This window comes from Phocoena phocoena, chromosome 9 (assembly GCF_963924675.1).
Source record: "Phocoena phocoena chromosome 9, mPhoPho1.1, whole genome shotgun sequence".
Lineage (NCBI taxonomy): Eukaryota > Metazoa > Chordata > Mammalia > Artiodactyla > Phocoenidae > Phocoena > Phocoena phocoena.
Window position 1 is genome coordinate 103181695 of NC_089227.1, and position 14482 is coordinate 103196176.

Below are 14482 nucleotides of genomic sequence, written 5' to 3' on the forward strand. Positions count from 1 at the left end.
GAACAACGCTGTTTGACTCAAGCACACATTTTAAATTAAACCTCGGTCTTCTTCATTTCCTTAAATTTTCTCAAATCCTATTTTTAGCTTATATTTGAGACAGTCTATTCAATTAAGAAAAACTTATTTGTGGCATTTTAATGACATATATAATCACATAATTAGGCTTTCACTAAAAAATCCAATCATTCCCAGACTGTATGGATGTGGGGAATGGCAGGAGGGAGAGCTGAGGGGCAGGGAAGAGAGGAAGCCCCTCGCTGAACACGGCCTGGAGGGCCTCTGGGTTCTAACGGAGCCGCCGGCTTCTCTTTACCAGGTGAGACCAGCGCAGGTCTGCACACAGCCACCCCCCCGCCGACCCGCCGGGTCAGGGGTCGGGACGCAGGCTCCCGGGCCCACACCCAGGACACCTGGAGCGGGTTCCAGCCCCCCACCCCCGTTCCACCACAGCAGCTCACCGGGGGTTCTGGCGCGGTTCTGGTTAAAGGAGAAGATTCAACTGTTTTTTTAATAAGAGAGGAAAAAACACTGGCTATTCCCTGTTTATCTCCAGCAATGAAATGAGACGTGCCACGATAAAGCTGTGACGCAATCAGCAAATCCTTCCAAATCCTACTCACTGTGAACATTTCAGGGAACTTTCCCAACTGCCACCATTTTTCTAAAACAAACCTGTAAAAGCTCATCAACCATTAAAAAAAAGGCCATTCTTCATACCTGGCTCTTTTGGAAGAGGGCTGGGTATTGGCTGCTTCATTCTGCTTCAGTTTGGGAGGCAGTCGTACACCCTGTGATTAAAATATGATTTACTTTAATCAGTCTCCCCAGTAATACAGTAGCTTCCGAGAGCTTTCCACCTACCCCACTGCGTACGAGACACACGCACCCACCACCACGCCTCACCAGCCGAGAGACAGACACACGCGAGCCTTCCAGGGAAGCCCTGGTCTGGTGCCCTCATTATTCATCAGACCCAGCAGTCCTTTAAGACGTCTTCGCCCCTCTCTCCGTTCACGTTACGGATTTAATCCTCAACCTTGAACTTTTCAGAACACTTTTCACTTCAAATATTTTGTCTTGTGTCCCAGCTTGGAATTTGGAAAACACACTCATTGCAACTACATGCCCAAAAAAAGACTCTTCCTGAACTGAGATGTCACCCACGAGGGTTCAGGACGACCAGGTCACAGCGCTCTGGAGGGCGGGGCAAGGTGCCGAAGGCCGCTCCGGCCCCCAGGTGCGGGGCGCCCACGTTCCTGGAACCAGCTGGAGCCCCTGACCTGCGGAGACGCTGAGCCGAAGGGCAGGGGGAGGCCGGTGCCCCTGGAGGAACCCCCGAGTCAGCCTTCACCCTTGCCTCACCTCTATGCAGACCTTCGTCCACAGATACACTTTCTCTCTGTTTCACTACTTGAAGCAATGACCTCTCAACCTGAGATGACAGAGCAGATGCCCCCCACCCCCCGCCCCGCACTTGTTTCCTAACAACCAACTGCTGGCCTTCAGGTCCACAACGGTCCCTCCTGAAGGCACCCTATCAGAGCTCAGCCAGCGGGCTGGAACCCCACCTGGGACATGCGGGAACAGTCCCATCACGGTGAGGTCCGGGCTCCTGCAGAATGAGCTGTGGGTCCAGGGCTACTGCACTAACGCCTCAGCTCTTGCCTCCCTGACCCTATGGAAACACGTCGTCTTACTTACTCAGCTCTCCGATGCTTTAAGCAATCGTACAGCTCTTTGAAGCGATAACGTTCCTAACGTGTATAAATATGAATAACTGACGACATGATCAGTTACGAAAAAACGATGCAGGTATACTACACAGCTACGGCAGGCGAGAAGATACAGCCCTCACCTGTTATGGTGACAAACTACGAAAAGAATTCTTAATTCACAAATACAAATGGATCCCTCCTGCGTGTGTATAATACACAGTTAACAGCCAAAGTAAGGTTATGAGCTTGACATACCATCAGCAACTCTGCTGACACTTTCAGTGGAACTCTCCAAGCATCTAAAGAGAGAAACGGGTTACTTTTCAGATATACTGTGTAAATAGATAAGCCGTGTTACAAAAGCCTTTTCATGACACGTACACACACTACTATACATGAAACAGATAACTAACAAGGACCTCCTGTAGAGCACAGGGAACTCTACTCAATACTCTGTAATGACCTGCATGGGAAAAGAATCTTAAAAAAAAAGAATAGATACACATGTATGTAAAAGTGATTCACTTTGCTGTACACCTGAAACTTACACAACACTGTAAATCAACTATCCTCCAATTAAAAAAAGAAAAAAAGGAAGTGTATCATCAACAACAAAAACACAAAAAGCCCTTTCAGGAGCGGGTAATCCTGGACACAGGGCGGCTTGGCGGACAACCTTTAATAAGGGGAAAATGTGAGGACTGTTACTAAGCGGCTGCAGTGATGGGCAGGCACAGCAGAGGCTGCCCACCCCGCGTGTGCTGTCCCCCCGGCCCGTTCTGGGAGCCACACGGTCCGGCTCCTAAGAAACCGACCGCGACGAGGGGGCTGACACCAAGGACCACAGCGCACCGGGCGGCGACCGAGGGTGCGTGTCCACTGAGGACGAGGTGACGTCACACCAGCAGGTGCGTCACAGGGGAGCAAGCAGACCACAGCTCAAAATGAAGACGAGCTTTCTCGTGACTGAAGCCATTCAAACTGGAACTTAACAGGCTCCTTTGAGAGACAGCACGTTAAAGCGGCGTTCGAATTGAACGCCCGTTTTCTGGAGTAACGTTCAGTTCAGTAAATGCAGTAACGTTAAGTGCCGTAGTGTGTACAGTCGGGGCAGTGATCCTTCCACCAGTTTTGCGCAGCTGAAGGGGAGGTGGGCTACGGCTCACGGGGCGCCTTGGACAGACCGGAGCCGGCTCGAGACAAGATCAGCAGGCGTCTGCACGTTCCTTCTACCTCTGAGAGTCCATTTAGAAAAAGCAAACCAAAGCACACAGCAACGAAAACTGGGCAGAGTGCAGAGGAAGACAGCGTGGCGAGGAAACGGGAAAGGAAATCAGAATGAAGAGAGGGCTGAAGCCGAGACAGGTGGTGCTCGGTACGCAAGCTGGCGGCAACGTGGAACCGGCCCCGCTTACCCAGAAGGTTTGAGACCAAGTGCGGAGCCGGGGCGAAGGGGTCCTGCAGGCTGAAGGTGGTGTAGCGGCCGTACTGAATCTGCCGCAGGGCCTCCAGGTTCCCCAGGAGGATGTCTCCCAGCCACTGGGCGTTCACGCACGGGATCCTCCACTCCTTGGCTTTCTCGTACTTTAAACCAGTTGGTCTTTTTTTTGGAGAGAAAACACATTTATTAAATGTTAGAGTTCTGTGTTCAAATTTATATTCAACAAAGCCAGTCCGCGTTTTCTCACACTAGAAACGGCAGGGGTGTTTCTGTAGAGCCGACCCTGGCTGGTAAGGAAGCGCACACACGGGTCACGAGATCATCGCTAGGCCTACCTTTACCTTACTGCTGTTACCTGGACTAAACTGCATCTCATTAACTCATCTAATTTAGCTCTTCTGCTAGCATTACCATAAATATCGTCGCTATCCTGCTAACAGACTTTGATTTTCACACCCTGATTTCCGTCACGGAACTATGACATATTAAGAGATACAGAAGTGCTGAAACAGCCACCACAGTGTGTATAAACTGAAGATCGAGTATGGCTTCAGAACCGTGCTTACTCTTTACAGATGAGAACTGTGTTGCTGCGGCAGAGATAGCCCGTGTACTTGGCACCTGCCAAGTAAGCCATTAACTTCAGGTCATCCCTGTCGCTGTCAACGAATCCAGTCACAGAAATAATCTAAGGAAAAAGAGCAAGTAAGGCCAAAATATAACGACAATTTAACCCAGTTAATAAAACTTTCTTCTACATTTTACTTGTTTTATAGACACGTGTTTCCGTTCCCTCTTTGGCATCACAAGAGGCATCTAGTGACATCATCTCTAAGAATGTCAAAACCAGAACTTTGTTAATGGTGAAAATGTTACACAGCCAGCAACGGGATGGAAAAGAAACCTACCAAGTTATGGGAAAACCATTTTTGTGTTACTACGACACCGCTCAGGTAATCTTAACGAAGCTATTGTATTAAGCATGTAAATATTAGTTCTTCTTACTGATCCCAGTTTTGAGCTCAGCTAAGTGGGAGAACCCACAAGTGATAACGTCCGGCCAACAGCAGCCACTTCTGGCGTGAGTCGCTTGCTTTACTTCAGGAATTTATGAAACGGTGTCAGAGACTTAGAGTCAATGAAACCGTGACTCCGTGCAGAAGCCGCGACTGTTACAGGAGAACAGAAGGAAGGAAGATGCCTATCGCGCTCGGCACCGGCCAGCGGGCCGTTCGCAGCCCACGGAGGACACGGGAGCAGACGACCCCCCACCCCCGGCAGAGGAGGAGGGGTGAGCCTCACATGCTGGGAGCACGGCCTCCCCCCGGGCGGGAAGGCCACGGGGAAGTGCAGGGCCCGATGGGGCGGCACGAGCCGCTTCTTCTTCAGCACCGCGTTCAGCCAGTGCGCCGTGACACACCTCTTCCTCTCCTTCACCGCCTGCAAACGCAAGAGCACGGGCTGGTCTCGGGGGCTTTCACTGCAGGCTAAACACAGACTATAAGGCTGGACAGCTAACAAAGCCACCTTTAATGGGAGTCCTATAAATAAAGGAATTTCACGAGCTTGGCACTCAGTTTACTGAAGTCATGAACTGCAACGGTGTCGCAGGTTAATTTTAACACACCCCGAAAACACTACCGGCCACCCAAGAACGAGAGCCGACCACGGGGGGGAAGAGCTACACGTCTGACAACCTGGAAATAACTTCAGTCATGGAAGGAGATGACATTTTCTGATCATCAAAATTAAAACCGCCCCATGAGAACACAGAGGGCCCCGCACACAAGTCACGAAAGAATGCAACTGCTCACCTAAAAGCAAGCACAGAGCACCTCCCCACAGGCACCACTACCTACTCTGTAACAGGGGTTCCTTAGAGGCCGTGTGTCACACACACTGACACCCGTCTGTCTACAAATAACATTTTTAAGAAAAGAGAAGAAATGAACTTTCAGGGCATGACAGCAGGTGATACTGAGGAGAAAGCGTCTGCTCTGCAGGAGGACAGAAGCTTGGAGAACTGACCGGGTCAGGCCTGCATACGAATCCCCCAACAGTTAAGAAATCCTGCTTCCGGCCGCTCTTCGTTCAGTGTGGCCCTGGACTGGAGCGGAAGGCCGTCTACCCTCCCCTAGCACCACTTGGGATGTCCCCTTCTCCATTCCTCACAGACAGAAAGGCCTGGTGGCCACAGAGGTATCGATCTAACCCACCAAAGATCGAGGAGAACTAGTAAGAAGCAATTTTCTATTTGCAGAGGTAGAAAAAAGTCCTTTCCAAACACGACCGTCACTAGAGTCACTTAGAACGCTAACACTGTCCAGAGAAAGGGACAGACTCGGTGCCAGCACAGCTGAGCCCCCACTCACCTGTGCGAACAGCCCGCTCACTTGACTCTCACAGAGCAGGTGTGTGCAGCGGCTCGAGAACGTGGGGTCCACAGCACCTCCGTGGGCCTGGATTATCTAGAGACGCACAAGACCCAGAGTCACAGTCAACCTCCAGCGCTCAGGGGAAGCGGGAATTGTAATTTCAAATAAGACGGCTACTAAAAGAATCCATTATACATTTTCATCGTCTAGTTCCCCAAAAGTAGAGAAGATGTTATCGGCTATATGTACGGACCTTTCCACCCTGCGCTGTACAGTAAAAATGAACGTTAACACCATTCCATCTGAATTTCCAAAGGAAAAGTGGAATGCTCTTTCTAAAACAGGGTTTCTCAACTGGGCACTACGGACGTTTTACACCAGCTGACTGAGCCGCAGGGGGGGGATCCTGAGCATCTCAGGGGGCCGGCAGCCCCCTGACCTCTCCCCCTGAGACGCCAATAACACTCCCCCAGCTGCAACAGTGAAAAATGTTTCAGACACTGCCAATCGTCCCCCGGGGCTAGAATCACTGCTTTTAAGAAACTTTATTCTAAAAGGGGGAAAAAAACAAAACAAAAAAAAGGTCAAAATGAAGTCTGTGAACACCAGAAAATTATTTTTAAAAACAGGTTCAGTTTTTTGGGGTGAGGGGACTGTCCCGTACCTCGACGGCAGTGGTTATTACATGGTTGTGTGGCACTAAGGGGAACTGGTCAAAACTTAAAACGCTGTATACCGGAAAAGCGAGAACTTTATATGTTAAAAAGACCTGCCCCACGAAACAATTCCATTTCATTTACAGCTTTTTAAAATTTTTTATTAAAAAAATGTTTTTTAAACTGGAGTCTAGTTGACTTACAACGTGGCGTTAGTTTCAGGTGCGCGGCACATTGATTCAGTCACACACACACACACACACACACACACACACACACACACACACAAATCCTTTTCTTAAAATATTCTCTCCCGTTACAGTTCATCACAGGATGTTGAACGCAGCTCCCTGGGCGCTACAGCAGGACCCTGCCGCCTGTCCGTTCTCCGCGCTCTCGCTTACGCCTGCTGACCTCACACTCCCTCCCACTCCATCCGCCCCACAACCCGCTGCTTCTGGGCGACCACAAGTCTGTTCTCTGTGTTCACGCGTCTGCTTCTGTTTTGTAGATGGATTCGTTTGTGTAGCATTTTAGATTCCACATCTAAGTGATATCATATGGTATCTGTCTTTCTCCGTCTGGCTTACTTCACTCGGTATGATCATCTCTAGGTCCACCCATGTTGCTGCAAACGGCATTATTTCATTCCTTCCTATGGCTGAGTAATGTTCCGTTGTAGGTATGTGCCACGTCTTCCTTATCCATTCATCTGTCGACGGACATTTAGGTTGCTTCCACGTCTTGGCTATTGTGAATAGTGCTATGAACACAGGGGTGCGTCTTTTTGAATTATACTTTTGTCTAGGTTTATGCCCAGCAGTGGGACTGCTGGATCACACAGTAGTTCTAGTTTTAGCTTTTTGAGGAACCCCCATGCTGTTCTCCATAGTGGCTGCACCAACTTACATTCCCACCAGCAGTGTAGGAGGGTTCCCTTTACTCCACACCCTCTCCAGCATTTGTTATTTGTAATTTTTAATGATGGCCGTTCTGACCTGTGTGAGGTGGTACCTCATGGTAGATTTGATTTGTATTTCTCTAATAATTCGTGATACTGAGCATCTTTTCGTGTGCCTATTGGCCATCTCTATGTCTACTTTAGAGAAATGTCTATTTTAGGTCCTCTACCCATTTTTCGTCTGGCTGGTTTTTTGTGGTTGAGTTGTGTGAGGCTGTTTGTGTATTTTGGGAATTAAGCCCTTGGCACTTGCATCATTTGCAAAGATTTTCTCCCAGTCAGTAGGTTGCCTTTTCATTTTGTTTATGTCTCCTTTGCTGTGCAAAAGCTCGTAAGTTTGATCAGGTCCCATTTGTTTATTTTTGCTTTTATTTCTACGGCCTTGGGGGACCGACCTAAGAAAACATTGGTATGACTTAAGTCAGAGAATGCTTTCCCTGTGTTCTCTTCTAGGAGTTTTACGGTGTCATGTCTTACACGTTTAAGTCTTTAAGCCATTTTGAGTTTATTTTTGTGTAGGTGTGAGGGTGTGTTCTAACTTCACTGATTTACATGCAGCTGTCCAGCTTTCCCAACACCACTTGCTGAAGAGCCTGTCTCTTCTCCATTGCATATTCTTGCCTCCTTTGTTGAAGATTAACTGACTGTAGGTGTGTGGGTTTATTTCTGGGCACTCTATTGTGCCCATTGATCCACTGATCCATATGTCTGTTTTTGTGCCAGTACCACGCACTGTTTTGATTACTGTAGCTTTGTAGTGTTGTCCGAAGTCTGGGAGGGTCATGGCTCCTGCTTTGTTCTTTTTCTTCAGGATTGCTTTGGCAATTCTGGGTCTTTTATGGTTCCATATAAATTTTAGGATTACTTGTTCTACTTGTGGAAAATGTCATGGGTAATTTGATAGGGGTGGCATTAAACCTGTGGATTGCTTTGGGTAGTATGGCCATTTTAACAATATTAGTTCTTCCCATCCAAGAGCATGGGCTAGCTTTCCATTTCTTTCAGTCATCTTCAATTTCCTTTATTAATGTTTTATAGTTCTCAGCCTGGAAGTCTTTCACCTCCTTGGCCAGGTTTATTCCTAAGTATTTTATTTGGGGGAGTATGATTTTAAAAGGAATTGTTTTTTTCACATTCCCATTTTGATACTTCATTATTAGTATAAAGAAATGCAACCGATTTCTGTATGTTGTATCCTCCTTCTTCTACCTTGCTGAATTCATTTTTGTGTGTAGTCTTTAGGGTTTCCTGTATGTATCCATGTTATATGAATATAATGACAATTTTACCTCTTCCCGATCAATTCGGATACCTTTTTATTTCTTGTCTGATTGCTGTGGTAAGGACTTCCAAAACTATGTTGAATAGAAGAGGTGAAGTGGGCATCTTTGTCTTGTTCCAGATTTTAGCAGGAGGGCTTTCAGCTTTTTACTGTTGAGTACTGTATTGGCTGTGGGTTTGTCATAAATAGCTTTTATTATATTTTACCTTTTAAATTTTAGCTTTTAAATATATTTTATTTTATTATATTTTTTATATTTATTATATATACCCACTCTGGTAAGAGTTTTTACCATGAGTGAGTGTTGAATTTCGTCAAATGCTTTTTCTGCATCTATTGAGATGATCATGTGGGTTTTGTCTTTTCTTTTGTTGATGTGCTGTATCACACTGATTGATCTGTGTCTGCTGAACCATCCTCACGAACGTGGGCTGAATCCCACTTGGTCGTGGTGTTATCGTCTATGTTTTGTTGGATTAGGTTTGCTAATACTTTGTTGAGCATTCCTGCATCCATCTATGTTCATCAAAGATACTGGCCTGTAATTTTCTTTGTTGGTAGCGTCTTTGTCTGGCTTTGGTATCAGGGTGATGGTGGCTTCACAGAAGGTCTTCGGGAGTGTTCCCTCCTCTTCAGTCTTTTGGAAGAGTCTGAGAAGGATTGGTGTAAGTTCTTCTTTGTATGTTCGGAAGCTCCCTTTCTGTCCCCGCTGATCTCTCTGACAGGGAGGGGCCTCCCAGGGTGCAGGAACCTTTCCTCTTTCATAGCTCCGTCCCAAGGGCACAGGTCCCATCCTGATTCCTTTCTCTCTCTTTTTTTCTTTTGTCCTACCTGGTTACGTGGAGATTTTCTCGCCCCTTCGGAAGTCCGAGGTCCTCTGCCAGCATTCAGTAGATATCGTGTGAGAGCCCTTTCCACATGTGCACGTATTTCTGACGCACCTGTGGAAGGGGGCGGAGCTCCACGTCCCTCTCCTCTGCCATCCTGACCCACTCCTCTCCATTTACTACTTTTAAAATTTGATTTTTACGTTGATTAAAGTAACGCATAAACATAGTTTAATAAGGCCCAGGACAAAAACCAGCAGTTTGCTAGTACCCCATTCACTTTCCACTCCCCTAAGGCTGCCATATCCAGCTCTTTAACTCCTTCTGGTAATTATTAATATATTCTAACACATTCTATGCGATTTCTTTTTTAGCTTTAGATGTTATCTACCAACCTCCTACTGTGGAGGCCGCCTTCCCCCCAGAAACTAAAACACACACGCACACACGCGTGCACACCCCTAATTTGGTTCTATCACAGTCCCTGTTTCAATCAGCCTTTGGGATTTAATACAGTACGGCTCACCACCTGGTCCATCAGGGCACACCGGGACGAAGCTCCTTTCTGCTACTAACTTTTGCTTTCCCTGGTTGTTAACAAATGCCTCATTCCCCTCCTTCTCACCTGTCTTTTTCTTAGCTTTCCACGTACCTTTCACTATTTCTTTCCCAGACTCTTCAAAGAAATGCAACGTGCTGGCTCAAAAGCATGTCACCTGACTCTCCTCCCTCCAGGGGCCAGGGCTGGACTCGGCCTGGAGCGTGGGCCAGACCAACAGAGCGCGCCAGGCGATGGCATGCGGCCTCAGCAAAGCCACGGGGGAGTCGGCGCCATGCTGAGCGGATGCGCTCCCTGGAGAGGCCCGGGGCGGGGGGGTGGGGCCCCCCAAGAGCCGTGGGGGCGGCATTCTAAGCGGTTCCTGCAGCCCAGCAGAGCCCTCAGATGCAGCCTCCTGGGGGCCAGGGCTCTAGCCACCCGCTGAGCCACTTCAGGACTTCCAGCCCACACAGGAACCACGGGGTAGTGTGTGTCTGTTGTTCCAAGTCACTGAGTCTCGGGGGAGTCGTCACACAGCAACAGAAGATGAACGCAGCGTCACCTCCGCTTAACACGGTCCAGCCCCTCCAGCGACCTGTCTCCTCCACCCCGTGCCGTCCCTCCCGGACGCCGCCCCCCGCTCCGCTGCTGGCTGGTCCCTCTCCACCAGCTCTCACGCCTGTCTGGACTGCCCTGCACCCTCACCCTCGGAATCCCTTTCCATCTCTGGGTCAAGCCCCACCCTTGGCCACACCCTCCTCTTGGGTGGCACGGCACACGGCAGGCACAGTTTCTGACTGGGGGAGTCTGAAAATATCTTCGTCCCACAGTCCCATTTGACTGCCGGACTGGATACGGCATCCCGGGCTGGGAATCACGGGCTGCCTCTGAGAGCCAGGCGCCCGCCCAGGTCCCACTGGTACGCGTCCTCAAGCCCTGAGCCCGGGCATCCCTCACACGCTGCACCTTCACGGCGGCCCGAACAGCGCCCTCTTCTCTCCTTTCAATCTGCAGAAACGCCCTTCAGTTATAAGCGACCTTCTTTCAACTTTCTTGCCTTCATTTCCTCTGTTCCCAAACTTCTAGGATTTAATTTTGGACCTCTCGGACTAACCCTTTAACTGACAAACAAAAACAAAACCCCCCAAACTGAAAGCAAACCTCTTCGTATCTCTGAATTTTGTTCTACTTTTTTTTTCAGGATAGTTTCTAAATATCATTACCCCCTACACTTCCGTAATTAAAAAAAAAAAATGTCCACCGCTGTAACTCTCAGACAGGCGTCTCCTCCCCTGCCCCTGGTGACTGCCCTCCTTCGGGTGCTCAGTGCTTCCCAACCAAGCCCCAGCCCAGCCACCTCCCCGGCCTTCCGTGCCCAACATCTCACGGCCACATGCGCGCCTGCCCATGCTCCACACGCTCTCAAGACGATGGGGAGCAAACTCCGGTTCCCACAACGCGCCAGGTAAGTTGGGTCTTGGAAGGGACGGCCTGGCCTTGGTCTCCGGCCCTCCGTGATTCCCGGACCCCAACCCTAACCCCGGCCCCAGGAGCATGCTCTCCCGCTGCCGCGCCCCTTCTGTGGCCCCGCGGCCCTGCCGATGCCACTCTCTCCACCGGGATCCCTCCCTCCCCTGCATTCTTACTTGGCCTCGGCCTCGCAGGCGGGGTCCTCTGCTTAACAAGCGCCCGCCCCGGCTAGCGCCTTTCTCCAGGCTCTCCAGCACCCAACGTGCTGCTCACCGTCACCTGAGCGTGCGGCTGCCCCTCCAGCCGTCTCACGGTTTCCTCGCTCCTGTTCAGTCACCAGAGCTCCCTAGGTCTGACACTGCCTGGCACATGGCGGGGGCTTAAACACCAACAGTGCTTGCAGGGAAGCCCGCTGAAGACGCATCTGAAGCACACAAACTCATGTTTTTAAAGAAAACTGGGCTCAATTTTGATTTGTGGCACTGCAAGAGAAAGTGTTTACTTTTCCTTTTCTTTAAAGGCCACTGTGCAAACTAATAAATCAATCAACGGACTCAGTTCCACACCTGGGCTAGAGGACTCCGCGGTCCCTTCCAACCACTCGCCTCTGGAGAACAGAGATGACACAGCTACGTAGAAGTCCAGGGTCCCGACCCGAGAGCACCAAAACCCGATCTTCTTCCCACACCCCTGGTTATATACAAGTCATCCGTGCCGCTCAGAATTTCAGGACTGAAAATAATCTTAAGAATGAGAAAGTCCAACCTTTTCCCCTTGCAGTTTGTAAAACTGAAGCCCAAACAGCGGATCTGCCCAAGGTCCCGGGGGGTGTTAATAAACATGCCCATAACACCTTCGGCTATTATACGTGTGTGTGTACGTATATGTGTATGTATCTCAGTAACCTTACCCTTTTCCATGTGGCCAGCAGCTGTTTGTCAGACATCTGCTCTGGATAATCCGCAACTGCGAACACACATCCCAGTAAGAAGCCTTCTTCTGGAACTAGAATAGAATCATACACGTTAAAGTCCCAAACGCATGAATGTGTGCACAAAACATAAACAAGCTCATTTTGCAGAGTTCAATATGAATGCGTGAAGCGAGTCACGCTTGACCATCACGTATCCACCAGTACGGTGAGGACCTCTGGCACACTGCTGCAAACACAGCTGCTCACCTGTCTACGTTAAGTGACTGAGAACACGAAACCAACGGTTCCTGCCTGGGCACTGGGCATCCCGAGTTGGTCCCTGCGGCAGCCTGATGTTCTATGGACGCCACTGTTCACTTCAGGGTATGGCGTCCCAAAGTACAAAAGAAATCTAACTGTTCCGTCCTCCTGACTATATCCTCTGTTAGGTAACGAGACCCCCGTTCCCCGTTTTCCAAGAGTTATTTTGGCATGAATCCTTACCCCACCTGCAAACACTCTCCAAGTAAGTACAGGACTTTTGGGAGAAAAAGAAGGAAGAAGCCACGTTACTAACTCTCTACTGCCGGGTCGTGTCCGAACAGCTGGCGCTGCGGCTGGCACGGCGGGGCCTGGGGCGCCTGCGTTTGCATCTGCTGCTGCTGGTGCAGGCGCTGGAGCTGCTGCAAGTGTGCGAGCTGGTGCTGCAGGGCCTGCTGCTGCGGGGGTAACTGAGGCTGGTGGGCCTGCGGCGGTGGCCGAAACGGATGAGGCGGCGGCGGGTAAGGCTGCGGCTGGAGCTGCAGGGCCTGCTGGGGCGGCAGGTGCAGGACGGACGGCGGGGCCGGCGGTGATAGATGTGACTCCGGGGTCACTTTCGCCTGGCTGAGCAGCGCTGCGTTCGCATGGCTCTGCTGGCTGTGGTTCACCTGCGGCTCTAAGGTCTTTGTCGGAGCCGCAAGGGACTGTAAGATCTGGAAACAGAAATCAGGGGAGGTGGTCGTCAGCAGCTGCTGACGTGTGCTCCCCGGCCCTCATCAGGAGGGCGACAGCACACCCTACATGCCGTCAGCCAGACGTTCGCCGGCCGGACAGTGCAAACACAACTGCCGCTGTCTCCTGTGCACTAAGCACCACGAGTCTCCGTGAAGCAAGTAAGTTCATCTTGTGAGACATTTTCACCAAAATGTGAAACGAACCTAAGTGAAGTGGAACAAGCTAATGAGTGAAAGTTGACCGACACAAGCTCAAGTGGCCGATGTGCTCTAGAGCAGAAGGACGGGTGTTCGGCCACAATGACCTCGCCGGCCCCAGGGCGTGGCCTTGTCCCTCCGGGGCCCCCTCCTGCCCGGCCACGAAGGCACCGGCAGCCGGAGAGCCTGACCCAAGCCTCCTTCCCACAGCTGCCGCTTCCCATAGGAGCAAGGGGTCCGGCAGAGGAGGACGCAAAGACCTGTGAAGGATGGGACACAGGCGACCCTGGAGAGCAGCCGCCGGCCCCTCCCGTCTGCGGTCGTCCTGCTCTGCCACACGAACGAGGGACGGAAGAGACACCAGCACTAGTTTTGCTTGCGTGGTCGACCTTCCCCCAGCCGAGAGGCCCTCAGCACAGCTGGTACACTCGCCTTCCTCAGAGGTGACGGGAGCTCCGCACGTGGGACAGAACACCTCAAGCTAGAGAACCCCGCCGCCAGCCGGATGGGGTTGAGCTCACCCTCCCTCCCAGGGACAGGAGTCGGCCTGAGAGCTGAACAAGCTGCAAGGCGGGAAGGGGCCGGACCGGGACCAGGAGACACCAGCTCACTGAGCGTCAGATCGCCATGTCATTTTACTACCCTGCGCAGCGCTGGATGTAACAAAAGAAATGTGTCATACAATGAATTTTCCCAACACGCTCAAGTAAGAAAAATGGGAAGCCAACTTCTCATAGTCAAGGAAGCCAGTAACAAACAGATTTTACCAAAAGTCAATCGATACAATTTATCCCTATTAAAAACATCCTTGTCATTTAAATAAAACTCCAGAAATGCAACTTTCACGTAAACCAAACCTATACAAAAATCTCAAATATGTTTTTGACATATCTCTTTCACTTAAAACAGACTCCAAAACATAAAGGTTATATAATTTGCAAGAGTAACAGACTTTGGATTTAGTGGTGAAATAATTAAAATTGAAATAAGTTAACCTCAAGGGTTTGAGTACATCTTTGTCTTTGAAATCAGCCTATAGGTAAGACATCTCTATAAGGAGACTCTTTGGGTACTTTGAAAACTCCTCAAGTTGAGCTCTGAGCAGGAA

General features: G+C 50.0%; 1 protein-coding gene across 1 annotated transcript in view; it reads right to left on the reverse strand.

Annotated features, from left to right (window-relative positions):
• The window catches only part of PAXIP1 (PAX interacting protein 1), a 72420-nt gene that overhangs the window by 34030 nt on the left and 23908 nt on the right, over nucleotides 1-14482 (reverse strand). The window contains exons 7-14 of the mRNA XM_065883632.1: nucleotides 12759-13155; nucleotides 12179-12273; nucleotides 5532-5627; nucleotides 4462-4599; nucleotides 3726-3847; nucleotides 3134-3318; nucleotides 1974-2017; nucleotides 721-791 (exon numbers count right to left, since the gene is read on the reverse strand). Coding sequence (XP_065739704.1) covers nucleotides 721-791; nucleotides 1974-2017; nucleotides 3134-3318; nucleotides 3726-3847; nucleotides 4462-4599; nucleotides 5532-5627; nucleotides 12179-12273; nucleotides 12759-13155 — 1148 coding nt within the window. The remainder of the gene's footprint in view (nucleotides 1-720; nucleotides 792-1973; nucleotides 2018-3133; nucleotides 3319-3725; nucleotides 3848-4461; nucleotides 4600-5531; nucleotides 5628-12178; nucleotides 12274-12758; nucleotides 13156-14482) is intronic.